The sequence below is a fragment of the Peromyscus maniculatus genome, chromosome 6 (assembly GCF_049852395.1).
Source record: "Peromyscus maniculatus bairdii isolate BWxNUB_F1_BW_parent chromosome 6, HU_Pman_BW_mat_3.1, whole genome shotgun sequence".
In the NCBI taxonomy this organism is placed as follows: domain Eukaryota; kingdom Metazoa; phylum Chordata; class Mammalia; order Rodentia; family Cricetidae; genus Peromyscus; species Peromyscus maniculatus.
The window spans coordinates 112,468,291-112,489,892 of NC_134857.1; the positions used below are offsets into that span (position 1 = coordinate 112,468,291).

Here is a 21,602-nt window from a genome sequence, read left to right on the forward strand (position 1 = left end):
TCTGTAATCTCAGCACTGGGGCACAGGGACAGAGGGACCCTGAAGCTTCCTCTCAGCCAGACCACCAGACCAGTGAACTCCAGCTTCTCCAAAGACCCTCTCTCAAAAATAATGTGGAGACTAATGGAAGACACCCAATGTCAACCTCTGGTCTACACACACACACACACACACACACACACACACACAAATGTGTTACATTATGGCACTAATTTTCAAAACTATCATTTATTTGTATGCTCACAGAGACAAGAGATACTGGATTTCTTAGATCTGGAGTTAAAAGCAGTTATGAGTGGCACAGTGTGGATTCTGGGAACCAAACAGGTTTTTTGAAAGAGCGGTTTAGGCTCTTAACTGCTGAGCCATCTCTCTCCCCCTTGTGAGTTATTTTTAATACCTTTTTGAAAGATTGCTTTAAAACAAAAATTTTGTTTTGGTTTTAATGGAACAGGGTCTTACCGTATAGCCACATTCCTTCAAACCCTGGCTGCTACCTTAGTACCATATGTATACAGGGCCTAGTCCCCAGCAGAACAGCTCTGCCTCTGTGGATTCCTTTAAACAAAAGCAGCCCCCAAAATCAAGGAAAACTATTTGAAGTGCTGAAATGTAATAATATACTTTGAAAAAAAGAGGAGTATTAGAAAAGCCCTTTCTTTTTGTGACTTAATTGGTAAGACCTAACCCATTCAGACATCAGTTTTCCTTAAAGCTGCTAAACTGTTGTTGCATTTTTGTTTTCAATCTCTATTACGTTTTTATGTGTTTCTTTGTGGATGTGCACATGCCACGGTGTGCACCTGGAGGTCAGAGGACAACTTGTAGAGCTGGCTTTCTTCTTCCATCATGTGGGTCCTGGGACTCGAACCCAGGTCCTCTGCTTGGTAGCTGGTGCTTTTACTCACTGAACCATCCAAGCAGTCCAGTGGTGATGACATGGGCTAGGATCTGATAACCACTTGAGGCCTCCCTGAGTACCAGGCATGCATGTAGTATGCATATATAATACAAGCAAAACAAAACATGGATACACTTAAATAATAAAACTTAAAACTATGAAATCCTTACAGTACCTGTGAAGTATTATGGTAGGGTAACTCAGTATTCATCAAGGTAAATCTTTACAATTAACTTAGGTCTACTATCACTCTACAAATCATTTTGAGACATGACTGTTTAATTAGTGTACCTTTAAAATAATTCCATTTCTTCCTTGCTACAAAACAGAGCAAAAAGAACACTGTGGTAATTTTCCTTCTCTACAGAAGGTATTTTTGAAATACTGATGTCTCTCCACCTCTTGTAATGCCCTCTGCTTCTGTTGAGTTTGGAGACAAGGCCTCCTGTGCTGGCCTCTAACTGGCTGTGTAGCAAGAGGCTGGCCTGGAACTAAACTGCCTCTACCTTCCTGTGCTGGGATCCCACAGTGTCTGCTCTCTGCTTTGTTTTATAAGCCCTTGAAATAAGCGAGTATCTAACAAAAGTCTATGTCTCCATATGGGTAAACATCTTGCCTCATTTGTGTTCTAGGGATAACAAATTTCTAAAATTACATTTTAATCTCATCTTTTTCCCTGTGTATCATAATTGAGACACTTGGTTGGGAAGGGAGGGAGGCACTCTTAAGCAAATGAACTCTGTGCCCATAGACTGAAGGAGCCGCCTTCCTGGTGGCTGAGGGCTGCTGTCTGGGATTCCATGCATGCTGCAGTCACTTCCCTGTTGTCTGTGTTTTGGCTGCACGTAAAGAGAAGTGCATCAGCAAACCAGCATCCGCTTCCTCTGTGTCTGAGGATGGCAAGGCGAAGCACTGGGAGTGCAAAGGAAGCCCAAGTCCATAGCCAGACTGCACACACTGGGAGGTAAGGCATAATCCCAAACACTTAGAAACACCCACTAAAGCCTTGATGTCACTGCCAGAGGCTCCAGAGAGGTAAACAGCAACGTTGTTTGCTGAAATAATGTTTCCAGGTAAAGCTTTGTTCGGTGTATCCATGGGGATTTTGAAGAAAGGCAATAGAAAATGTTTCCTGTGGAGTGGCATAAGCTTTATGAGTAATGTTAATGGCTTCAAAGGTAATGCCCTGGCCAGCTGTTGATTTGGTAGCTATAAATATTTAGAGTTTCAGATTTCCTGAAGTCCATATTAAAGGTGGCCTTAGTGATGCAAATGTGGACCCAACTGATGTTATCTGTAAACAGAAATACTTGGAAGGAAGTTAATCTCATTTGCTTCAAGTAAAGGCTGAGTTTACAGCTTTATTTCTAAAGCTCTTAGGAAAGGGGGAAGGAAGGAGGGAGGGAAAGATGGAAGAAAAAGGGGAGGAAGAGAAAAAACAGGAAGTACAGCTGAATGCTTATACTTATTCTAAAACCAACCCCAACTGTTTTCAGTATTACACCATACTCAGTGAATGCTAACATTATTCTTTTCACTAGTCCTTAAAAATTCATTTCTGAAAATATTTTCAAAGTACTGTGGAGATACCTGTGGTCAGAGGAAGACAGGAGATAAGGAGGTTCTTCACGATTTTGCTAATCCTATGTAAGTTTGTATTCCGTCTCTTTGAATTAATCAGTCCATTCATGGATGGATGGATCTCCCTTCATGTGGGGTGTATGGTCGCACTGCTGAGGAGTCTCTCCGCTGCTTGGGTTAATGTCAGAGCTACAGTAGCAGTTGGTGCCATTTGCTGTTTTAGCCCTAGATCCAAAGCAGTCGGTCCTGTGTAGACATTTGCTAGGCAACAGGGATACAAAGTGAAAGCAGAGCCCCTTTTCCCCAGTCATATAGGTAGAATGGACTTTTTAAACAGATGATTGCATCACACTGTGATGTGAGTCATACCCACAATGTCATAGGAATACAAGGATGGGTAGCTGAGCCAGATGATGGCTGTTTAAACACAAGTAGTGTTTCGGTGAGCAAAGGGAAAGAAGACAAAATACAATCCTTACAGGATCAGGTCCAGAGAGGCTAAGGACACGTTTAAGAGATTACAGAGAAGTACAAAGGAACCAGCAGCTCAAGCCTGTAACCTGAGCACCCGCTCGGGAAGCTGGCACAGGGGCACACGGATGTAGAGGCCCTGTCTAAAGAAAAAGTATTTAGGCAGAGAAAATTACATGAACCAGGCAGAAAGGCAGCCAAATGAGTCCATTTGAAATGGGAGTTATTAGGGCCTCGTTCATGAGGGCTAAACTGAGAGATCTGGGCCATGGAAGGTTTCTCAGCAGGAATGTTGTCATCTGGCCGCTTCGTTTATAAAATTTTAACTTGAAAAAATTATGAATAAAGTGGATTTTTCTGGGGTGGGGAGAAGCAAAAGTTTTAGACAGCTGCTTCTGCAGTCCTCTGAGCTCAGGGTAACCGCTGTCTTACATTGGCAGACCATTGCAGGAATCGGGGGAAGGTGAGATTCACTGGAGTGGAAGTTGTGGGGGCCCTGATGAGGTGTTGAAAGTGAGATCTTAAACTTGGGTGATGGGGTGCTGCTGATGCCAATCCAAATGCGTAGCAATAGAGGTGTAAAGAAAGTGACGTCTGAACATTTCTGATTGCAGTTGGTGCTTCTCAGTTGCATATGGAGCGACCACAGGCTTCGTTCTGCTTCGCTTTGGGGCTATTAGTAAAGGTCCAGGCTTCCAATGGGTCTAAAGGTATATTGCTTCATTATTTAAACTAGTTAACACAGAAAGCAGGCCTGATTTCATAATTGGTGAGGTTGGCATGGTCTGATTAAGAGGGTTTAGACCACAGTACCCAACAAAATAATGTGTTCTATCAGAATTCAGAAATATGAGATTGTTTCTGAGTTCAGTTTTGACCATGCATTTTAAAGGAGATAATTTTTTATGAAGTAAAAACATATGCTATGAGCATTTCTGTGATATGAGCACTCTCAATTTACCTATATGAGATAGATAGATAGATAGATAGATAGATAGATAGATAGATAGATAGATAGATAGATAGATAGATAGATATACACTTCACAAATAAGATATGCTCAGTGTGATAGTAATAATTGTCATCTTATCCAGAATCACCTCAGAGACAAAGCTCCAGACACATCTCCAAGAGATTATTTAGTCTCTAGACATGCCTATGTGGGATTACATTGATAAAGTTAATTGAGGGGGGAAAAGTACACTGAAAATATGAGGTACCATTCCCTGCGCTTGGTCCTGGGCTGTATAAAAGGAAAGTGTTAGCTGAGTACAAGCAGTCCTCACACTCTGTTTCTTGATTTTGGATGCAATGTGACCAGTTTTTTCAACCTCCTTCTGCCTTGACTTTCCATTGTGGTAGAATGAACTGTAAGCTAAATAAACCTTTCTCCATGTGTTGCTTTTGTTTAGGGTATTTTACCACAGCAACAAAGAAAAAACTGAGATACTCAGTATTTGTGATTTTTTTAAGAACTCAACAGGTTTTAACAAAATGTAATCAACTACATACCTCTAATCACCTCTACAGTGTGCAGAAATTGCCCAAAGAAGTTCTACTTCCTATTTTTTCTTATTTCTTCTCGCATACAGTACTTGCCAACCATAGTTTCTCCTCCCTCCTCTCTTCCAAGTCTCCCCCTTCCCTCTCTCCCAGATACACTCCTCCTCCCTTTCCCTTCTGAAAAGAGCAGGCCTCCAGGGATATCAACTGAACATGGCATCATAACAAGATGCAATAAGACTAGGCACAAACCCTCATATCAAGGCTTGATGAGGCAACCCAGTAGAAGGAAAATGGTACCAAGAGCAGCCAAAATAGTCAGAGACAACCCCACTCCCACTATTAGGAGTCCTGTTGTTGGTTGTTTTTACTCTTTGGCTCTTTGCTCTTTTGAGGGGTCCACCACTCAACTCCCAAATAAATGCACATGGAGGCTTATTCTTAATTATAAATGCCCAGTCTTAGCTTGGCTTATTTTTCACCAGCTTTTCTTAATTTAAGTTATCCCATCTACCTTTGGCTTCAGGGCTTTTATCTTTCTCTGTTACTGTATACCTTTTCTTTCCTTCTTACTCCATGTCTGATTGTGTAGCTGGGTGGCCAGGTGGCCGGCCCCTGAAATCCTCCTCCTTCCTCTCTGATTCCTTGCTCTTTCTTCTTTTACCAAGATTTCTCCTTATTTATTTCTTTTATTTATTTCTCCTTATTGCCTTGCTATTGGTCATTCAGCTCTTTATTAGACCATCAGATGTTTTAGACAGGCAAAGTAACACAGCTTCACAGAGTTAAACAAATGCAACATAAAAGAATGCAACACATCTTTGCATCATTAAATAAATGTTCCACAGCATAAACAAAGGTAACACATCTTAAAATAATATTCTACAACAGAGCTTCCATAAAATTCCCAAGCTAAACAGCCATAACATATGCAGAGGAACTAACATAGACCTAAGCAGGCTCTGTGATTGTCACTTCAGTTTCTGTGAGCCCCTGTGAGCACTGCTTAGTTGAATCTGTGGGCTCCTCGTGTCCGCCATCCCTCTAGCTCCTACAATCCTTCCTCTCCCTCTTCTGCGGGGTTCCTGGAGTTCTATCTAATGTTTGTCTGTGAGTCTCTGCACCTGCTCCCATCAACTGCCTGAGGAAGCCTCTCTGATGACAATTGGGCTAGGCACTGATCTATGAGTATAATAGAACTATGACTATAGCAGAATACCATTAAGAATCCTTTCATTGACCTTTTTTTTTTTCTTTCTGCAGTCCTATTTGTTTCTACCCTAAGTCTCTGGGCTATTCAGCTTCTAGTTCCTGGTCATCCAGGCAGTGTTGGGCATGGAAAGCCTTCCCTGGTTACAGAATATGTCCAGTTCAGTCTCCATATCCTCCATTACTAGGAGTCCTCACTAGGATCACCCTCATAGATTCCAGGAAGTTTCCACTGCACTAGGTTTCTACCTCTCCCCTAAAGACCCTCCCCAATTCCAGTCATCTCTCCCCAGACTCTCTCCCTCCATCCCTCCATACCCCACATGAACCCTTCTGTCCTCATCCCTACCTGCCTTCAGTTCACCCACAAAATCTGTTCAATTTCACTTTCCCAGGGTGACCCATGCATCCCCTTGAGCCCTCTTTGGTTTCACTTAGCCTCTTTGGTTCTGTGGATTGTAGCATAACTACCTTTACTTTAGCTAATATCCACTTATGAGTGAGCACATACCATGTTTGTCTTTCTGAATCTGAGTTATCTCACTCAGGATGATCTTTTCTAGTTCTATCCATTTGCCAGCAAATTTTATGATGTCATTTTTTTAACTGTTGAGTAATATTCCATTGTGTAAATGATAATTTCTTTATAAATATTCCATTGTGTAAATGATAATTTCTTTATTCTTCAGTTGAGGGACATCTAAGTTGTTTCCAGTTTCTAGCTATTATGAGTAAAGCTGCTTTGAACATAGTTGTGTGTCCTTGTGGTAGCATGGAGTGCCCTTTGGGGTTATGCCCAAGAGTAGTATAGATGAGTTGTAAGGTAGATCAATTCTCAATTTTCTGAGAAACCACCATATTGGTTTCTAAAGTGGCTATACAATTTACACTACCACCAGCAATGAAAGAGTGTTCCCTTTGCTTTATATCCTCACCAGCATGAGCTGTCACTTGTGTTTTTAATGTTAGTCATTCTGATAGGTGTAAGATGGAATCCCAAAAAAGTTTTCAATTTTCATTTCCCTGATGGTTAAGGATGTTGAACATTTCTTTACTGTTTCTCAGACATTTAAGATTCCTCTGTTGAGGTCTGTATCCCATTTTTTAATTGGATTATTTGGTTTGTTGATGTCTAGTTTCTTGAGTTCTTCATATATTTTGGAAATTAGCCCTCTGTCAGATGTGGAGTTGGGGAAATCTTTTCCCATTCTGTCTGGTGCTGTTTTGTCCTATTGATAGTGTCCTTTGCTTTACAAAAGTGTTTCAGTTTCAAGAGGTTCCATGTATTAACTGATCTTAGTGACTGTGGTATCAGTATTTAAGAAGTTGTCTGCTGTGCCAATGCATTCAAGGCTGTTCCCTACTTTCTCTTCTATCAAGTTCAGTGTATCTGGTTTTCTGTTGAGGTCTTTGATCCACTTGGAGTTGAGTTTTGTACAGGGTCATAAATATGGTTCTATTTGCATTCTTCTACATGTAGACATTCAGTTAGACCAGCACCATTTGTTGAAGATGCTTTCCTTTTTCCATTGTGTATTTCTGTCTTATCAAGAAGCAGGTGTCCATAAGTGTGTGGATTTATGCCTGGGTCTTTGAGTTGATTCCATTGAGCAACATGTCTGTTTTTATGTCAATATCATGTGGATTGTATTACGACAGCTCTGTAGTAGAGTTGAAAATCAGGGATGGTGATACCTTTGTAAGTTCTTTTATTGTTCAAGATTGTTTTAGCTATCCTGAGTTTGTTTTTCTTGTTATTATTTTCCATATGAAATTGAGTATTGTCCTTTCAAGATCTGTAAAGATCTGTGTTGGGATTTTGATGGGGATTATGTTAAATCTGTAGGTTGCTTTTGGTAGAATGGCCATTGTTACTATGTTAATCTTGCTGATCCATGAACATGGGAGATCTTTTCATCTTCTGATGTCTTCTTCTATTTCTTTCTTCAAAGATTTGAAGTTTGTCTTTCACTTACTTGGTTAGGGTTACTCCAAGATATTTTATATTGTTTGTGGCAATTATGAAAGGTGTTATTTCCCTGAATTCTTTCTCAGTCCATTTGTCATTTGAATTTAAGAGGGCTACTGAATTTTTTTTTAGTTAATCTTGAATCCAGCCACTTTACTGAAGGTGCTTATCAGCTGTAAGAGTTCCCTGGTAGACTTTCAGGGGTCGCCTATATATACTATTGTAACCAAAAGCTTTTCTCTCTGCCTGCCAGTACCCAAATAACCAGTCAGGGGCTTAATATTAATTACAAACAGTTTGGTCTATGGTTCAGGCTTCTTGCTAGCTAGTGCTTTCATCTTAAATTAACCCATTTCTATTAATCTATATTTTGCCACATGGCTGTGGCATTACTGGTCTGTTGGCATGTTGCTCCTTGGTCAGCTGGCTGGTGTCTGCTCTGACTCTACCTTTCTCCTCCCCCTCTCTCTCTTGAATTACCTTCCTGGCTATAATCTGTCTTGCCATAGGCCAGAGCAGCTTCCTTATTAACCAATAGTATCAACACATATTCACAACATATAGAAAGACCATTCCACAGCATACTATCATCTGCAAATAAAAATACTTTGACTTATTCCTTTCCAATTTATATCCCTTTGATCTCCTTTAGTTGTCTTATTGCTCTAGCTAGAACTTCAAGTAGTATGTTGAATAAATATGGAGAGAGTGAACAGCCTTGTCTTGTTCCTGAGTTTAGTGAAATTGCTTTGAGTTTCTCTCCATTTAATTTGATGTTAGGTATAGGCTTGCATTAAATTGTGCTATTTTGTGTAAGTGTCTCTTGTATCCCTAATCTCTCTAAGACTTTTTGGTTTTTCAAGACAGGGTTTCTCTGTGTAGTTTTGGTGCCTCACTCTGTAGACCAGGCAGGCCTCGAACTCACATGTGTTTTTTTTTTTTCTTTCAGTTTGTTTATATGGTAGATGACATTGACAAATTTTCGTGTTGAGTTATCCTTGCATCTCTAGGATGAAACCTACTTGATCATGATGGATGATCTTTTTGATCTGTTCTTAGTTGGTTTGTGAGTGCTTTGTTGAGTATTTTTGTATGTTCATTTGAGAAATTGGTCTGTATGTAATTCTCTTTGTTGAATCTTTGTGTGTTTTGAGTATGTGGGGGTGTGTGTGACTGTGGCCTCCTAAAATGAATTTGGCAATGTTCCTTCTATTTACATTTTGTGGAATAATTTGAGTAGTATTAATGTTCTCTCTTCATTGAAAAATTTGGTAGAATTCTATGCTAAACCTTGGGCTTTTCATGGTTGGGAGACTTTTAATGACTGCTATTTCCTTAGGGCTTATGTGTCTATTTAAATTGTTTATCTGATCTTGATTTAACTTTGGTAAGTGATATCTATTGAGAAAATTGTCCATTTCTTTTAGATTTTCCAATTTTGTGGAGCACAGGTTTTTAAAGTATGAACTAATGATTCTTTGGATTTCCTTGGTGTCTGTTGTTATGTCCCCCTTTTCATTTATGATTTTGTTAATTTGGATAGCCTCTGTCTTTTAGTTAGTTTGGATAAGGATTTGTCTATCCTGTTGATTGTCTCAAAGAACCAACTTTTTGTTTCATTGATTCTACATTTTGTTCTCTGTGTTTCTATTTTATTGATTTCAGCTCTCTGATTATTTCCTGCCATCTCTTCCTCTTGGGTATGCTTGCTTCTTTTTGTTCTAGAACTTTCAGGTGTGCTGTTAAGTTGTTAAATTGCTGAAAACCTCTAAATCCTTTATGTAGGCAGCTAATGCTATGAACTTTCCTCTTAGCACCACTTTCATTGTGTCCCATAAGTTTGGTCCTGTTGTAAATTCATTATCATTGTATTCTAGGAAGTCTTTAATTTCTTTTTTTTTTCCTGTCTTGACCCAGCAGTGATTCAGTAGAGAGTTGTTCAATTTCCATGAGTTTGTAGGCTACCTGTTGTTTCTGTTGTTGAAATCCAGCTTTAATCCATGGTGATCTATAGGAGGTAGGTGGGTATTTCTTCTTGTATTTGCTAAAACTTGCTTTTTGACCAAGTATATGTTGAATTTTGGAGAAAGTCCCATAAGGTGCTGAGAAGAATGTATATTCTTTTGTGTTTGGGTGAAATGTTCTATAGATATCTGTTAGATCCATTTTGTTTATAATATGTTAGCTCCAGTATTTCTCTTTTTAGTTTTTGTCTAGATGACTTGTCTATTGGTGAGAGTGTGGTTTTGAAGTCTCCCACTATCAGTGTGTGAGTGTCACTGTGTGAGTTAAGCTTAAGTAATGTTTCTTTTACAAATGTGGGTGCCCTTGCATTCAGGGAATTCATGTTAAGAATTGAAACATCATTTTGGTGGATTTTTCCTTTAATGAGTATAAAGTGTCCTTCCCTGTCTCTTTTGATTAATTTTGGTTTGAAATCTATTTTAATTGGATATTAGGATAACTACACCAGCTTGCTTCTTAGGTCCATTTGCTTGGAAAATCTTTCTCCAGCCCTTAACTCTGAGGTATTATCTATCTTTGATGTTGAGTTGTGTTTCTTGGATGCAGCAGAAGGGTGGATCCTGTTTTCGAATATATTCTGTTAGTCTCTGTCTTTTTATTGGGAAATTGAGTCCATTGATATTGAGAAATGTCAATGATTGTTAATCCCTATCCATCTCTTGTATTCTGTTGGTGAAGCTTATCTCTGTAGTTCCTGTTCACTTACCTAGATTTTTCATTTCCAGAATTCCCTCATTTTGTTGTGGTGATATTTTATTTATGCTTAAATGTGGTGATATTTTATTTGTATGTTAATAAATAAAGTTTGCCTGGAGATCAGAGGAAATAGCAAGTCATTTTAAGTAAACACAAAAGTCAGGCAGTGATAGTACATGCCCTTAATCTGATCACTTGGCAGACAGGGTCTCTCTTCAAAAGATTTATTCATTTCCTCCAAATTTTTGTTTGTCTTTTCCTTGATTTCTTTAAGGGACATATTTGCTTCTTCTTTAAGGACCTCTATCATCTTGATAAAGTTGATTAAGATCTTTTTCTTATACTTCAGCTGTGTTGGAATTCTCAGGGCTTACCGTAGTAGAATAGCTGGGCTCTGCTGATTTCATACCACCCTGGCTGTTGTTGATTGTTTTCTTACTCTAGGCATCTGTGTCTCTGTGCTGATTTCTGGGTTTGTCTTCGTTGGGTGGATGTTTTGTTCCTCTCTGACCCATGTGGCCTGTGATTGAGCAGCGGGGGTTCAATACCTGAGTTGGGGCATGAAACACATCAACAAGCAAGGGAGATTGGGAATAGTGTCAGGTGGGGGCGGGGGGCACACTGAGAGAGTGGAGGAGGGCTGCTGATGGGTGGACAACGTAGAGTTCTGGTAGCCTGCATGGGTCTGATCCAGCAGGGAGTCTCCACCCAAACTGGCAGCTGGGACACAGGGACAAGAAGGGGAGACAGGTGTAACATGAACCTTAAAAGATCTTATTAATAAAAAAACAAAACAAAACCCAGAGCCAGATATTGGGGTGAAAACTGAAAGATGAGAAACAGAACAAGCCACAGCCAATCTCACCTTTCCAACTCCTCAGGTTCCAGAGCAAGACTTCCTGTTTATTCACACCTTATATACCTTTCTATCCCCTGCCATCTTCCTTCCTTCCTAGTGCTGAGATTAAAGACACATGCCACCACCACACCTGGTTCTGTTCCCAGTGTGGCCTTGAACTCACAGAGATCCAGACAGATCTCTGCCTCCCGAGTGATAGGATTACTAAGTGATAGGATTAAGGATGACATCATTGTCTTTGCCTCTATGTCTATTCTAGTGGCTGGCTCTATCCTCTGATCCCCAGATAAGTTTATTAGCGTACACAATATATTGGGGTACACAATATATCACCACAAACAGGCTTGGAGATAGAGTCCAGGGTATGGGGCATCAAGAGAGTGGAGGAGGTCCGAGGGCAGGTGGCCTACCTGGAGTTCTAGCTGCAGGTGTGGTCTCTGGTCCAGCAAGGAGTCAGTCAGCACTGGAGCTGAGGATTGGAACACAGTGACTGAAAGGGGAGAGGGGATTGGGAAAAGTGTTGGGGGGCGGGGGCCACACCAAGTAGAGGAGGTACACAGGTGGGCAGCCTACCTGGTCTTCTGGTAGGTGTGGCCTGTGGTTGGGCAGGGGTGTCTGCCAGAGGGAAAGGAGAGAGTCACTCTACTTCATCTTAATGTCAGCCATATAAGGATTTGTGCTGTGAGCAATGAAACGTAATTACCAAGGGCAGAAGGTCCTTGAGTAACTAAGCTTGGTTCCTTCATTGTCAAGTGTACTAAACAAAAGAGGCTGCTCGTTGTAAATGCACTCATCTATAACAGGCTGGCCCGTGCTCCTCTGCTGTTTGCCAGTAGCGCAGTCGCGGGTGGAAGATGGAGAGCTTGCCAGCCTTGTGTGTCCAGACATCTGCGCTTACTCAGTCTCCGCTTCTTGACAGAGTGTCTGGGAAGGGTGTTCCTAGATGGTTTCCAGGACCGCACTGCAGGGCACTGTGGGCTAAGGCTCTGCTCCTTGATGTTTTCTTCCAGAGTACAGTGGGGTTTGGACAGAACTGTCCTCCTCTCCAAAACTCTTATTTTCATATTGTGTCAAACATTTTGACATTTAATCTCCACTTTAAAAAAAATCAAACCATAAAGCATAACTAACAGAAAATTCTGGGGAAATAACAAGTTAATAACATGCTTTTCGCGATAAAAATGCAGTATAGACAAGTCTCCTTTAAAAGTACATACTAAGTAGCATGTAAAAATTACCCAGATGTATCTGTGATTTTAGTTAATGTTATTGGACATTTACATGCAGGCAACTTACTTTTTAAAACCAAGTATTCAGAGAATGTAACTTTAAGCAGTTTTTCTTCTGGAGTCTGAGATTCTGATTTTCTGTTATGTGGTTAACATTCTGTATAGAGGCATTCAAATGGGATTTTATGTTTAAAACCTTAACATATGTAAGCATTGTTTTTTGTTTCTCATTTTTGAGAGGGAAAATAAGACTTGCCCAGTTTGCATCAGGTTCCTAGCTCTATCCTCCATATCCTCCTCTCCACCAGCCATGACATGGTATGGTAGGATAAACACCATGGTCTAGGGTCAGGCTTTCACCAAGGGCAGTGTCTGGGCTGTCCAAACAAGAAGGACCAGGTGGCTGTGTGGACGACATGTCCTCCCAGCACATGACTGGGACAGTTTGCATTGCTTTGCTGCTGTAAAGCCACCAAAGGAAAGCTGGTCGCAGTCCACACGTGCTGTCTGAGGAACAGTTCTTTCTGGCAGCTGATTCAGGCCTGCTGAGGAAAAATGAGCAATTGGACTCCTAGTTGGTATTAAATAATGTCACTTTTAAGTTATCTTTACTAAAAACAAAATTGCTTAACTATTTTCAAGTATTTTCGGGGTTCTTATTCTTAAAAGTCCCCATTGTTCATGAAGACTGCGATTGAGACTATTGACTAATTGTGTTCGAGAAATTCTGACCAGCCAGGTATTGATGACATGCGTCAAAAGTTGAAGGGGACTCTGCCTGTGCTTATAAAGAGTGTTCCCATTCTGGAATTCTCTAAACAATGTCCACTGCAATTCCAATGTGGATTTTATCTCTCATCGTTTTTTTCAGAATGTACTTGATTATTAGTGTTAAATTTTTTTTCTTCCTGCTCCCCACCTGTTCTAGAAAGCAGAAGCATGGGATCCCTCCTCTTTCCACTAATGAGCTGGAGAGAGAAAGAATAATAGTGGACGAGTGTACAGACTGGGACAACTGTCACTTCAGTGTGTAGTTAGAATATTTTCCCTTCTGTGGTGAGACGTTTAGAGTGAAAACACAGCTTGCTTGTGTCATAACCTTTAAAACTATCACTTGTCTTAAGTCTCTCACATGGAAGTTTGGGCAAGGGCTCTATTGAACACCTAAACAGCCCTTCGTGGTCCATGGTTCCTAAGAAAGAGTGGAGATAAGACCTAAACTGGACTGGATGAGCATGCACTTTCCTTTGAGCTTTCCCCACAGTGGTTGGTGCTCAAGTGCAAATCCAGTGTGCTGTTTTTCTGCTTAAAATACTTGACTTTCCTTACTAGCAGAATAAAGATCATTATCATAAACAACACCAGGCACAGGCTAGCCTCTACCTCCCTTTTTACTTCATGCTCTAAATTACATAGCATTGTCCTTCCTTGCCCTTAACTGGGCATATGCTTCCCCACTGCCTAAACTTTCATCCCCTCCTCCATTCCATTCCTTTGTCTTAACTTTTATTCTTCCGGGTTTGACCTTGCCATCACTTCATCAGTGAAATCCCTTCCCTGTCCTCCCAAGTTGATGCAGTCTGTTACATCTCATACATCTCCTCTATGGTTTTCTATGTGAAGCCGTATCTTTTCAATTTCCAAAGTTCTATTTTTATTCATCCAATTATATCCTTCACTAAGTAATTAAAAGTATATGTTTAAGATCTTATGTCATTTCTAAGTATTGTAGGTTAATGGATGTCTTTGTTTTCTAAACTAACAGTAATAGTCAATTAGACCATAGAATTCTCCTCAAGTTTAAGAACCATCAGACATGGCCCCTTTTGGATGTTATAAAATCAGAATAATGGATCTGTCGGTTCAGTTTGCGGGACGCATTAACCTGCAGCAGAACAGTTTCCAGCTGGGGCTGATGGCCTCTAACAGTTCTGAGTGGAGTTTGACTTAGCATCTCCTTTGCCGGTATTTTCAGTGTCAGATTTGCCCTGAGACAGTCCGCTTGCCAGTGCATCTCCTTTAAAGAACCCCGGTTGTGCTGAGAACTTGATGGCACACAGACTGCAGCCTGTCGGTGACTGTGGCTTCACTGGGTCGGAGCACTTTCAGATTCCACTGATAAGTACATCTCAAGATGCTCTTCCTTTCTCTTTTCATTTTCCAATTTCATTTTCTTCCTCCTTAGAGGATCTTACTCTGTTTAGATGAAATACTCGGGTGAACATGGAAATGTTTAGTACTGTTGTCTAGGAGTGAGTTACCTCTGTTTTTCTCAGACGCTCAAGACTCCAAAAACAGAAAGAAAAAGACCACTTTCCTTAGCTCCTCTGTCAGCTTTCTCCGAGGTCACATCGCAGGCAGCATCAACATCCCGTTCAGCGCTGCGTTCACCGCCGAGGGAGAGCTCAGCCAGGGCCCTTACACCATGATGCTTCAGAATTTCAAAGGGAAGGTCATTGTGATCGTGGGGCACGTGGCAAAGCACACAGCTGAGGTAAGTGTACTCAGAAATGTCCTGCACGTGTTCTGAACTGTTCCTGCCTACTGTCCAGGTGGTTGTAAATAGGTTTCTTCAGAGTCAGTCGTAGATAAGCCCAGCTCTACGGATCTGTCTGTATTCTTTCCTAGATTTGTCTCTCAGGGAAGCCTCCTTCCTCCCCACCTCCTGTTTTCAGCATCAGGATGAGTGTTAGGAGGCTTAGGAAAACCCAGAGCTGCTGGTGTTACTTGTCAGTGTTAGGAGCTGGGTCCTAAGTTTGAGGATATTAAAAGGTGGACCTTTAAGAGGCGGGTCCTAGTAGGAAGTCCTCTGGTTAGTGGAGGTTTGCCTCTGTAAGGGACTGTAGGCCCTAGTCACTGACTTCTGATACCTCCATATACATTAGTGCCATCCACAGTGGGCATTGACTGTACGCCTTTGGACTTCCTCCCTTTGCAACTAAATATGAGCTGTCTAAGCTTCCTTTCTCTATAAAGTCAGCTACCTCCATTATTTTGTTATAATGAAATAAAAATTAATATGACAGCATAGGTTTCCAGGGATTTTTTTTTTCCTAGCTGCTTTTTGAAATTTCAAAAATACAGACTGAACTTCTATCAGAGAATCAGGGCCAGAACATAGGCTTTTGAAGCTGCCTAGGTGGCATTTGTTGGACTTTGGTAAGATTTTGTTGACTAGAAACTCAAGGGTTAGTATCTGTTTAAGATGTGTGAAACAAAAAGCTGGACTCCCTCTCCAGATTGAGAGAACAATTGACTATATTCTAAGCAAACTGCAAAATAAAAAGTAGATATGACTGCTAAAAATTACCACCAAGAAAGAGATAGAGAGAGGAGAGTGAGAGAGAGAGAGAGAAAGACAGAGAGAGAGAGAAGAAAGGAAGAAGGAGGGAGGGAGAGAGAGAGAGAGAGAGAGAGAGAGAGAGAGAGAGAGAGAGAAAGACAGAGAGAGAGAGAGAAGAATAAAGAAAGAGAGAAAGTGGAGCCTGGTGTGGCAGCATACACCTTTAATCTCAACACTCAGAAGTCTTGGCAGATGGATCTCTGAGTTCAAGGCCAGCCTGGTCTATCTACATAGCAAGTGTAGCAAGTGTCAGGACTATGTAGAGAGATCCTATCTCAAAGAAAGAATGAAAGATAAAGAAAGGTGTGGGAGACTACAGCATATGAGAGCCATGCAGGGTCACAAACGACATCCCCAGAGTCGGTAGAGAATATTCCTGTGTTGAGTGAATGCAGAACCCATCCCATCCAAGCCAAGTGAGGAAGAATCATTCCTATTAAAGCAGCAGTTACTAGCTCCCTGTAGAACACAGGCAGAGCTTTCCCAGATTACCAATCAAATGAATCCCATGGCACCTCAGGCAGAATAAAAAGGGAGACCAAAGGAGGGTCGGCAGTGTGTTGAGAGATTTGCCTAGGAATGGAGGTTAAAGTATTCCCAGCCATTTTCCTTTATGTCTCTATAGAAGGGACAAACCATAAATATGGTTATTAAAAATGTGCTGACATGAGAACTTGAAGAATTTTGGTCATTTTAAGTTTCCGAAACTTGGTGGGCAAGATGGCTCAGTGGGTAAAGGCACTTTCTCCAAAACTGACAAGCTGAGTTAATCCCTAGGACCCACATGGTGGGCGGAGAAACACGACTTCCACAAGTGGTTCTCCAACCTCCACATGTATGTGTATGTGTACACACACACACGGAATGAATGAATGAATGAATGAATGAATACACAAAAATATTTAAAATATCTAAAAATTGTTTTAGAAGTGCAGGGATAAGGACAGTACTTACTTTTGACATTGAATGAAGGCCAGCCTTGACTTTGAAACTTTACTAATTATGTCAAAAATCACACCTTTCATATAAATTGTGATAATATATAATATGTAACAGAATATCTAAATGTACCCTTTTCAAGAAAGTTAGTGTAGTAAGTAGCTGGTCACTTAAATCCATAATCCCAAGTCAGTGACAGCATATATAATTACAGCCATGGTAGTATTGTTTTGATGTAAGATGTCACTTTATGACTGCTGCATACATACATAGTCAGTAGTGCCATACCATTCCATACATCCATATCACTATTGAGAATCACATACTTCTAGGTTCCAGGTGACATACAGCCTTAGGAAGGAATCCCAACAATAGTCCAAATTATGGACTGGTCTTTATATGAGTGGTGCTGTGCTAAGTACATACATGTGTTTTCTTCTTTTGTTTTCCATAACTGCTCTGTTAACAGAGTGTGGTGATTAGAGTTAATTGTCAACCTGACAGAATCTAGATTCATCTGGAAGACAGGTCTCTAAACATGACTAGGGGGAGGGGGCCTTATCTCGTCTGCATTGAGGCTAGCCTTATCTTGTCTGCATTGAGGCTAGAAGGCCCATCCACTGGGTGTGCCACTCCCGGGTTATTTAAATGAAGAAAGAAGCTGAGCATCCTGTATTCCCTGTGTCTGTTTCCTGGTTGCATACACATGTGACACATATCGTGACACAATAGACTATACACTCTTGAACTGTGCTAAGTCAAAATAAAAATTCTTTCTTCTTTCATTGCTTCTGTCAAGGTTTATTTTTAATCACAGCAACAGGAAAAGTAGCTAAAACAAGGGAGACTCATTCTACCCATCTCAAACATGAGAAAAGCTGGATTCAGTTTACCTAATGTGCCGGATGATAGGAATGTACACTGTTAACCACTACGTAAGCTCTGCTACTAATTAGCTCAGCGCAGGAGGCTGTTGAGTCTCATGCTGCTGTGTGTCCTGGTTTTAAAGTGGGCTTATTCTGACTTCATACACAACACTTTACCAGACTATGGCTGTGTTTTCATAAAACATTCGCCACTTGAAAGAAAGTTCCTAACAAGTAGACCTTATAGTTTTAAAACTCCTTAAACTGCCAACTGCTTCCAAATAACCTAATCATATTGATTTGTCATTTATCTAACTTTACCATACAGGTAAAACATGTCTGTCAATACATAGATTATTTCTTTCATTAAGCCATTAATTTAAAAATCTCTTATGTACAAGCCAATAAGTGTAAGTTCAGAATTTGAAGGAAATATATAAGAATGAATACTCACGTGCAGTATAGGATATTTAATAATACTGAGCCTTCATATTCTAAATTAGTGTCATCCTTATTAGAAGTCAGCTACTATCAATTACTTTTTCTTTCATCCTTCTTGCTGACTCATTTATAGACAGTAATGACTAGACAAGTTATATGCACAGCTCCTAGTGCTTCAGTCCAATCACAGTAACTCATTTGTGATCATTATAGATTGGGATCAAGATCTATTTTTAGTAACGTTTCTCAGCAAAGGTCAAAAGACAACTTTAGATACTTATTTGTATGGTTTCCTATTTATCTCTGCTGCCCAGATCTGTATAGCAGTCTGGATGCTTCCCCGACACGCACTGAATTAGATGCATGTCAGCTTGAGGTATTGGAATTCCACTGTGTGTCTGTGCTCGTGCTGGATAGCTTCTCTTCACTCCACTGCCCACTGCAGATCAATCCTCTACCCTTCTTCACACGTCTTTCCAGCCCACAAAGGAAAATGCCTGTGAGTTCTGAATCCTGGCTGTTCATTAGTGAAGAGCTCTGAGCAGTTATGGGTTGGAAGGAAGCAGGATATTTGTCCTCCTAGGTCTTTCTCAACAATGACCTCAGGCCAGCTGTGTCACTCTACTGAAAACAGCATTTCTCTCTGGAAAGCCTCTCACCACAGTTCTCCTGTGAGCCCCTGGCTTCATCTCCAGGAGTGGTAGCAAATCTGCTTTTGCAAGCCTTGGTTAGCACTGCCCATTACATTCTCCTGCATCCCCTCCTCCTCGGTAATCAATCACCACCTGAGTTCATGCTGAGGTCAGATTAGGATCCCAGCTGTCATAGGACAGTATTTTAAAAATGTGAATTTTGTAAGCCTAGCTTCGATACTATGCTTGTTTTCTCACTAAATGAGTTAATTTGGGCTAGTATTTGGCCTTTTCAAGACATTATTTGTTCAATTATAAAGTGAAAATAACATTTCAAGCTCATCATTAATGAAAGCTTTTAGACAAGGCATGTAAAGTTTCTTGAGGAACCTAGTAATAGCGCTCACTGCACTAGACTTATATATGAGTATTGTAAAAAGTTCTGAGTGTGAGGTTAGGAGCATAGCAGCAAAACAAGTACTGACTAGCTCAGCTCTGACCAGGTTCAGAGCTCAGACAAGATCCGCTGTGGTCAGGTGGTGTGGCCGTAGACTAGGAGATGACCCTAACCCAGTCCTCCACATGCTCAGATCAGTCTGGGGAAATAAGCACAGTCAGTGACAAAGGAGTCAGTCAAAAACAAAATTACAGTCGATGGATGGGTGGATGGATGGATGGATGGATGGATGGATGGATGGATGGATGGATGGATGGATGGGTGGGTGGATGGGTGGATGGGTGGGTGGGCGGTCAGTCCCCAGTATCAGAGCACCAAATAATGGTAAGAAGTAAACAGCAAAATTAAATTATACTCTAGACCACATGGGCTTAAGAGCTCTTAACAGTCCATCAAACAGCTGCCCAATATTTCCCTTTACTCCGATATGAACATTCTCCAGCATAGGGTGTGTAATAAGCAACAAGTTATTCTCAACAAAATTTTAAAAAGTTGAATATCACATATATTTTCTAATCACAGTTCAAAGAAAATATTAAAATCAATAATAGGAAAAGCTTTATAAACTACAAATGCATGTAAGTTCAGTTATTTTTGAACACTCAATGGATTAATGAATAAATCAAAGAATTTTCCTGGGTTGTTTTTTTTTTGTTTTTTTGTTTTTTTTGATTTTTGGTTTTTTGACACAAGGTTTCTCTGTGTAGCCCTGGCTATCCTGGAACTCACTTTGTAGACCCAGCTGACCTCGAACTCATAGAGATCCACCTGCCTCTGCCTCCTGAGTGCTGGGATTAAAAGCAGACCCAGCCTAATTCTTTAAATAAATGAAAGTGGAAACACAATATACCAAAGCATAAGATTAAGTGGAATTCATCCCAGTGATGCAGGAATGGTTGATGTATGCAAATCCACAAATATGATATACCACACCAACAGAATGAAGTACACAATCATTTGACTATTTCAACTGGTGCAGAAAGGGGAGTATTTTATAGCATGTAACATTCATTTATATAATAAATGATAAGCAAACCAGGTATAAAAATAATGACCATTTATAGGAAGGCAGCAGCAGTATACTAAACAGTACATAGATAAGAATTCCCTCTTAGGACCGGGAACAAGACAACAATGTCCTCTTTTATTCAACCTTATACTGGAAGTCCTGGTCAACAAAATCAGACGAGGGAAAAAAATAAAAGTTGACAAAATCAGAACAGAAAGAAACTAAATTACCACTGCTTGACATTGACATGATTTCATACAGGAAAACACCCAAGCCCCAGAACAAACTACCAACACTAATGAAATCATCAGCTGCAAGAGAAAAAATCAGCAGCAGTGCTATTTGTCAATATCAAATAATATGAAGTAGAAATCGAGAATGCAGTGTCTACTTGTGGATATTATAGCCTAAGAGATGAAATCAGGGCTGGAGGGAGAGCTGAGTTTGTTAACTTTGCTGTAGAAGCATGAGGAGCAGCATTCGATTCCCCACAGGTCACATGTAAAGAAGCTGTGTGCAGTGATGTTCTCCTGTAGTCCCAGCACTAAGAATGCAGAGATGGGAGAATCCCTGTTTTCTGCTTATCAGCCAGTCTAGGCAAATCAGTGCTCTCCAAGTTCAGTGAGAGACCCTGTCTCAAAAAATAAGGCAAAGGGTTACTGAGGAAGACATCCTCTGTCAAAATCTGGCCTCTGTACACAAGTGTATATGCAACTGCACACATGTGCACATCAAAAGAGAAATGAAATCAATATGACAAGGAAACACATCCCAGTTCATTATAGCCAAGAAATAGAAACAGCCTGAATGTCCACCAGCAGATGCATGGATGAACCTGCAGCAGAATACCATTTAGCCACAAGAAGAATGAAGTCACTCACGTCACTTCTGACAACGTGGATGAACAGGAGATCATTATGTTAATGTAATATGGTAGGCATAGGAAGTCAAATATCCAAAGCCTTGGTCTTTTTGAAGTTGAAGTAGTAGTAGAATAGTAGTTGCCAGAAGTTGAAGTGAATGTAATTAGGTAAGTTTAAATGTGCTGCTGCACAGTGTGATGTTGTAGATAGCCATTATATACAGTCCAAAAGCTAGAAGAAAGGATTTTAAAAGTTTTCATCATAAAGAGATGATAAATGTTTAATGAAATATATATATTTTAATCTGATTTAAACACTACACAATCTTTACAGATATTGAAATACTGCTCATTAATATGTACATACTTTTATTTTTATATATGGATGAAAACTCATTTAAAAAGTATATACTCCAAAAAATAGTAAGTAGGAATTAATTAATTGAGGAATGGTAAAATTTGTACATTGCAACTACAAAGTATTGCTGAAAGAAATTGCTGATCCGCAGGCCACCTGAACGGGTGAGACAGTCAGTTGGCTTGATCTGTTTGGGAGGCAGCTGTGCATTGGTGCCAGGTCCTGGGCTCGTTGCATGAGTTGGCTGTTTGA

General features: G+C 40.4%; 1 protein-coding gene and 1 long non-coding RNA gene across 5 annotated transcripts in view; one reads left to right on the forward strand and one right to left on the reverse strand.

The window, feature by feature from the left end:
- Nucleotides 1-21,602, forward strand: part of Tbck (TBC1 domain containing kinase) — a 166,016-nt gene that overhangs the window by 131,800 nt on the left and 12,614 nt on the right. For all 4 annotated transcript variants that reach the window (XM_042279946.2, XM_042279947.2, XM_076575001.1 and 1 more), the window contains exon 25: nucleotides 14,778-14,937. In XM_042279946.2, coding sequence (XP_042135880.1) covers nucleotides 14,778-14,937 — 160 coding nt within the window. The remainder of the gene's footprint in view (nucleotides 1-14,777; nucleotides 14,938-21,602) is intronic.
- Nucleotides 20,086-21,602, reverse strand: part of LOC143273992 (uncharacterized) — a 2,771-nt gene continuing 1,254 nt past the window's right edge. The window contains exon 2 of the long non-coding RNA XR_013052370.1: nucleotides 20,086-21,224. This is a non-coding gene — a long non-coding RNA (uncharacterized LOC143273992). The remainder of the gene's footprint in view (nucleotides 21,225-21,602) is intronic.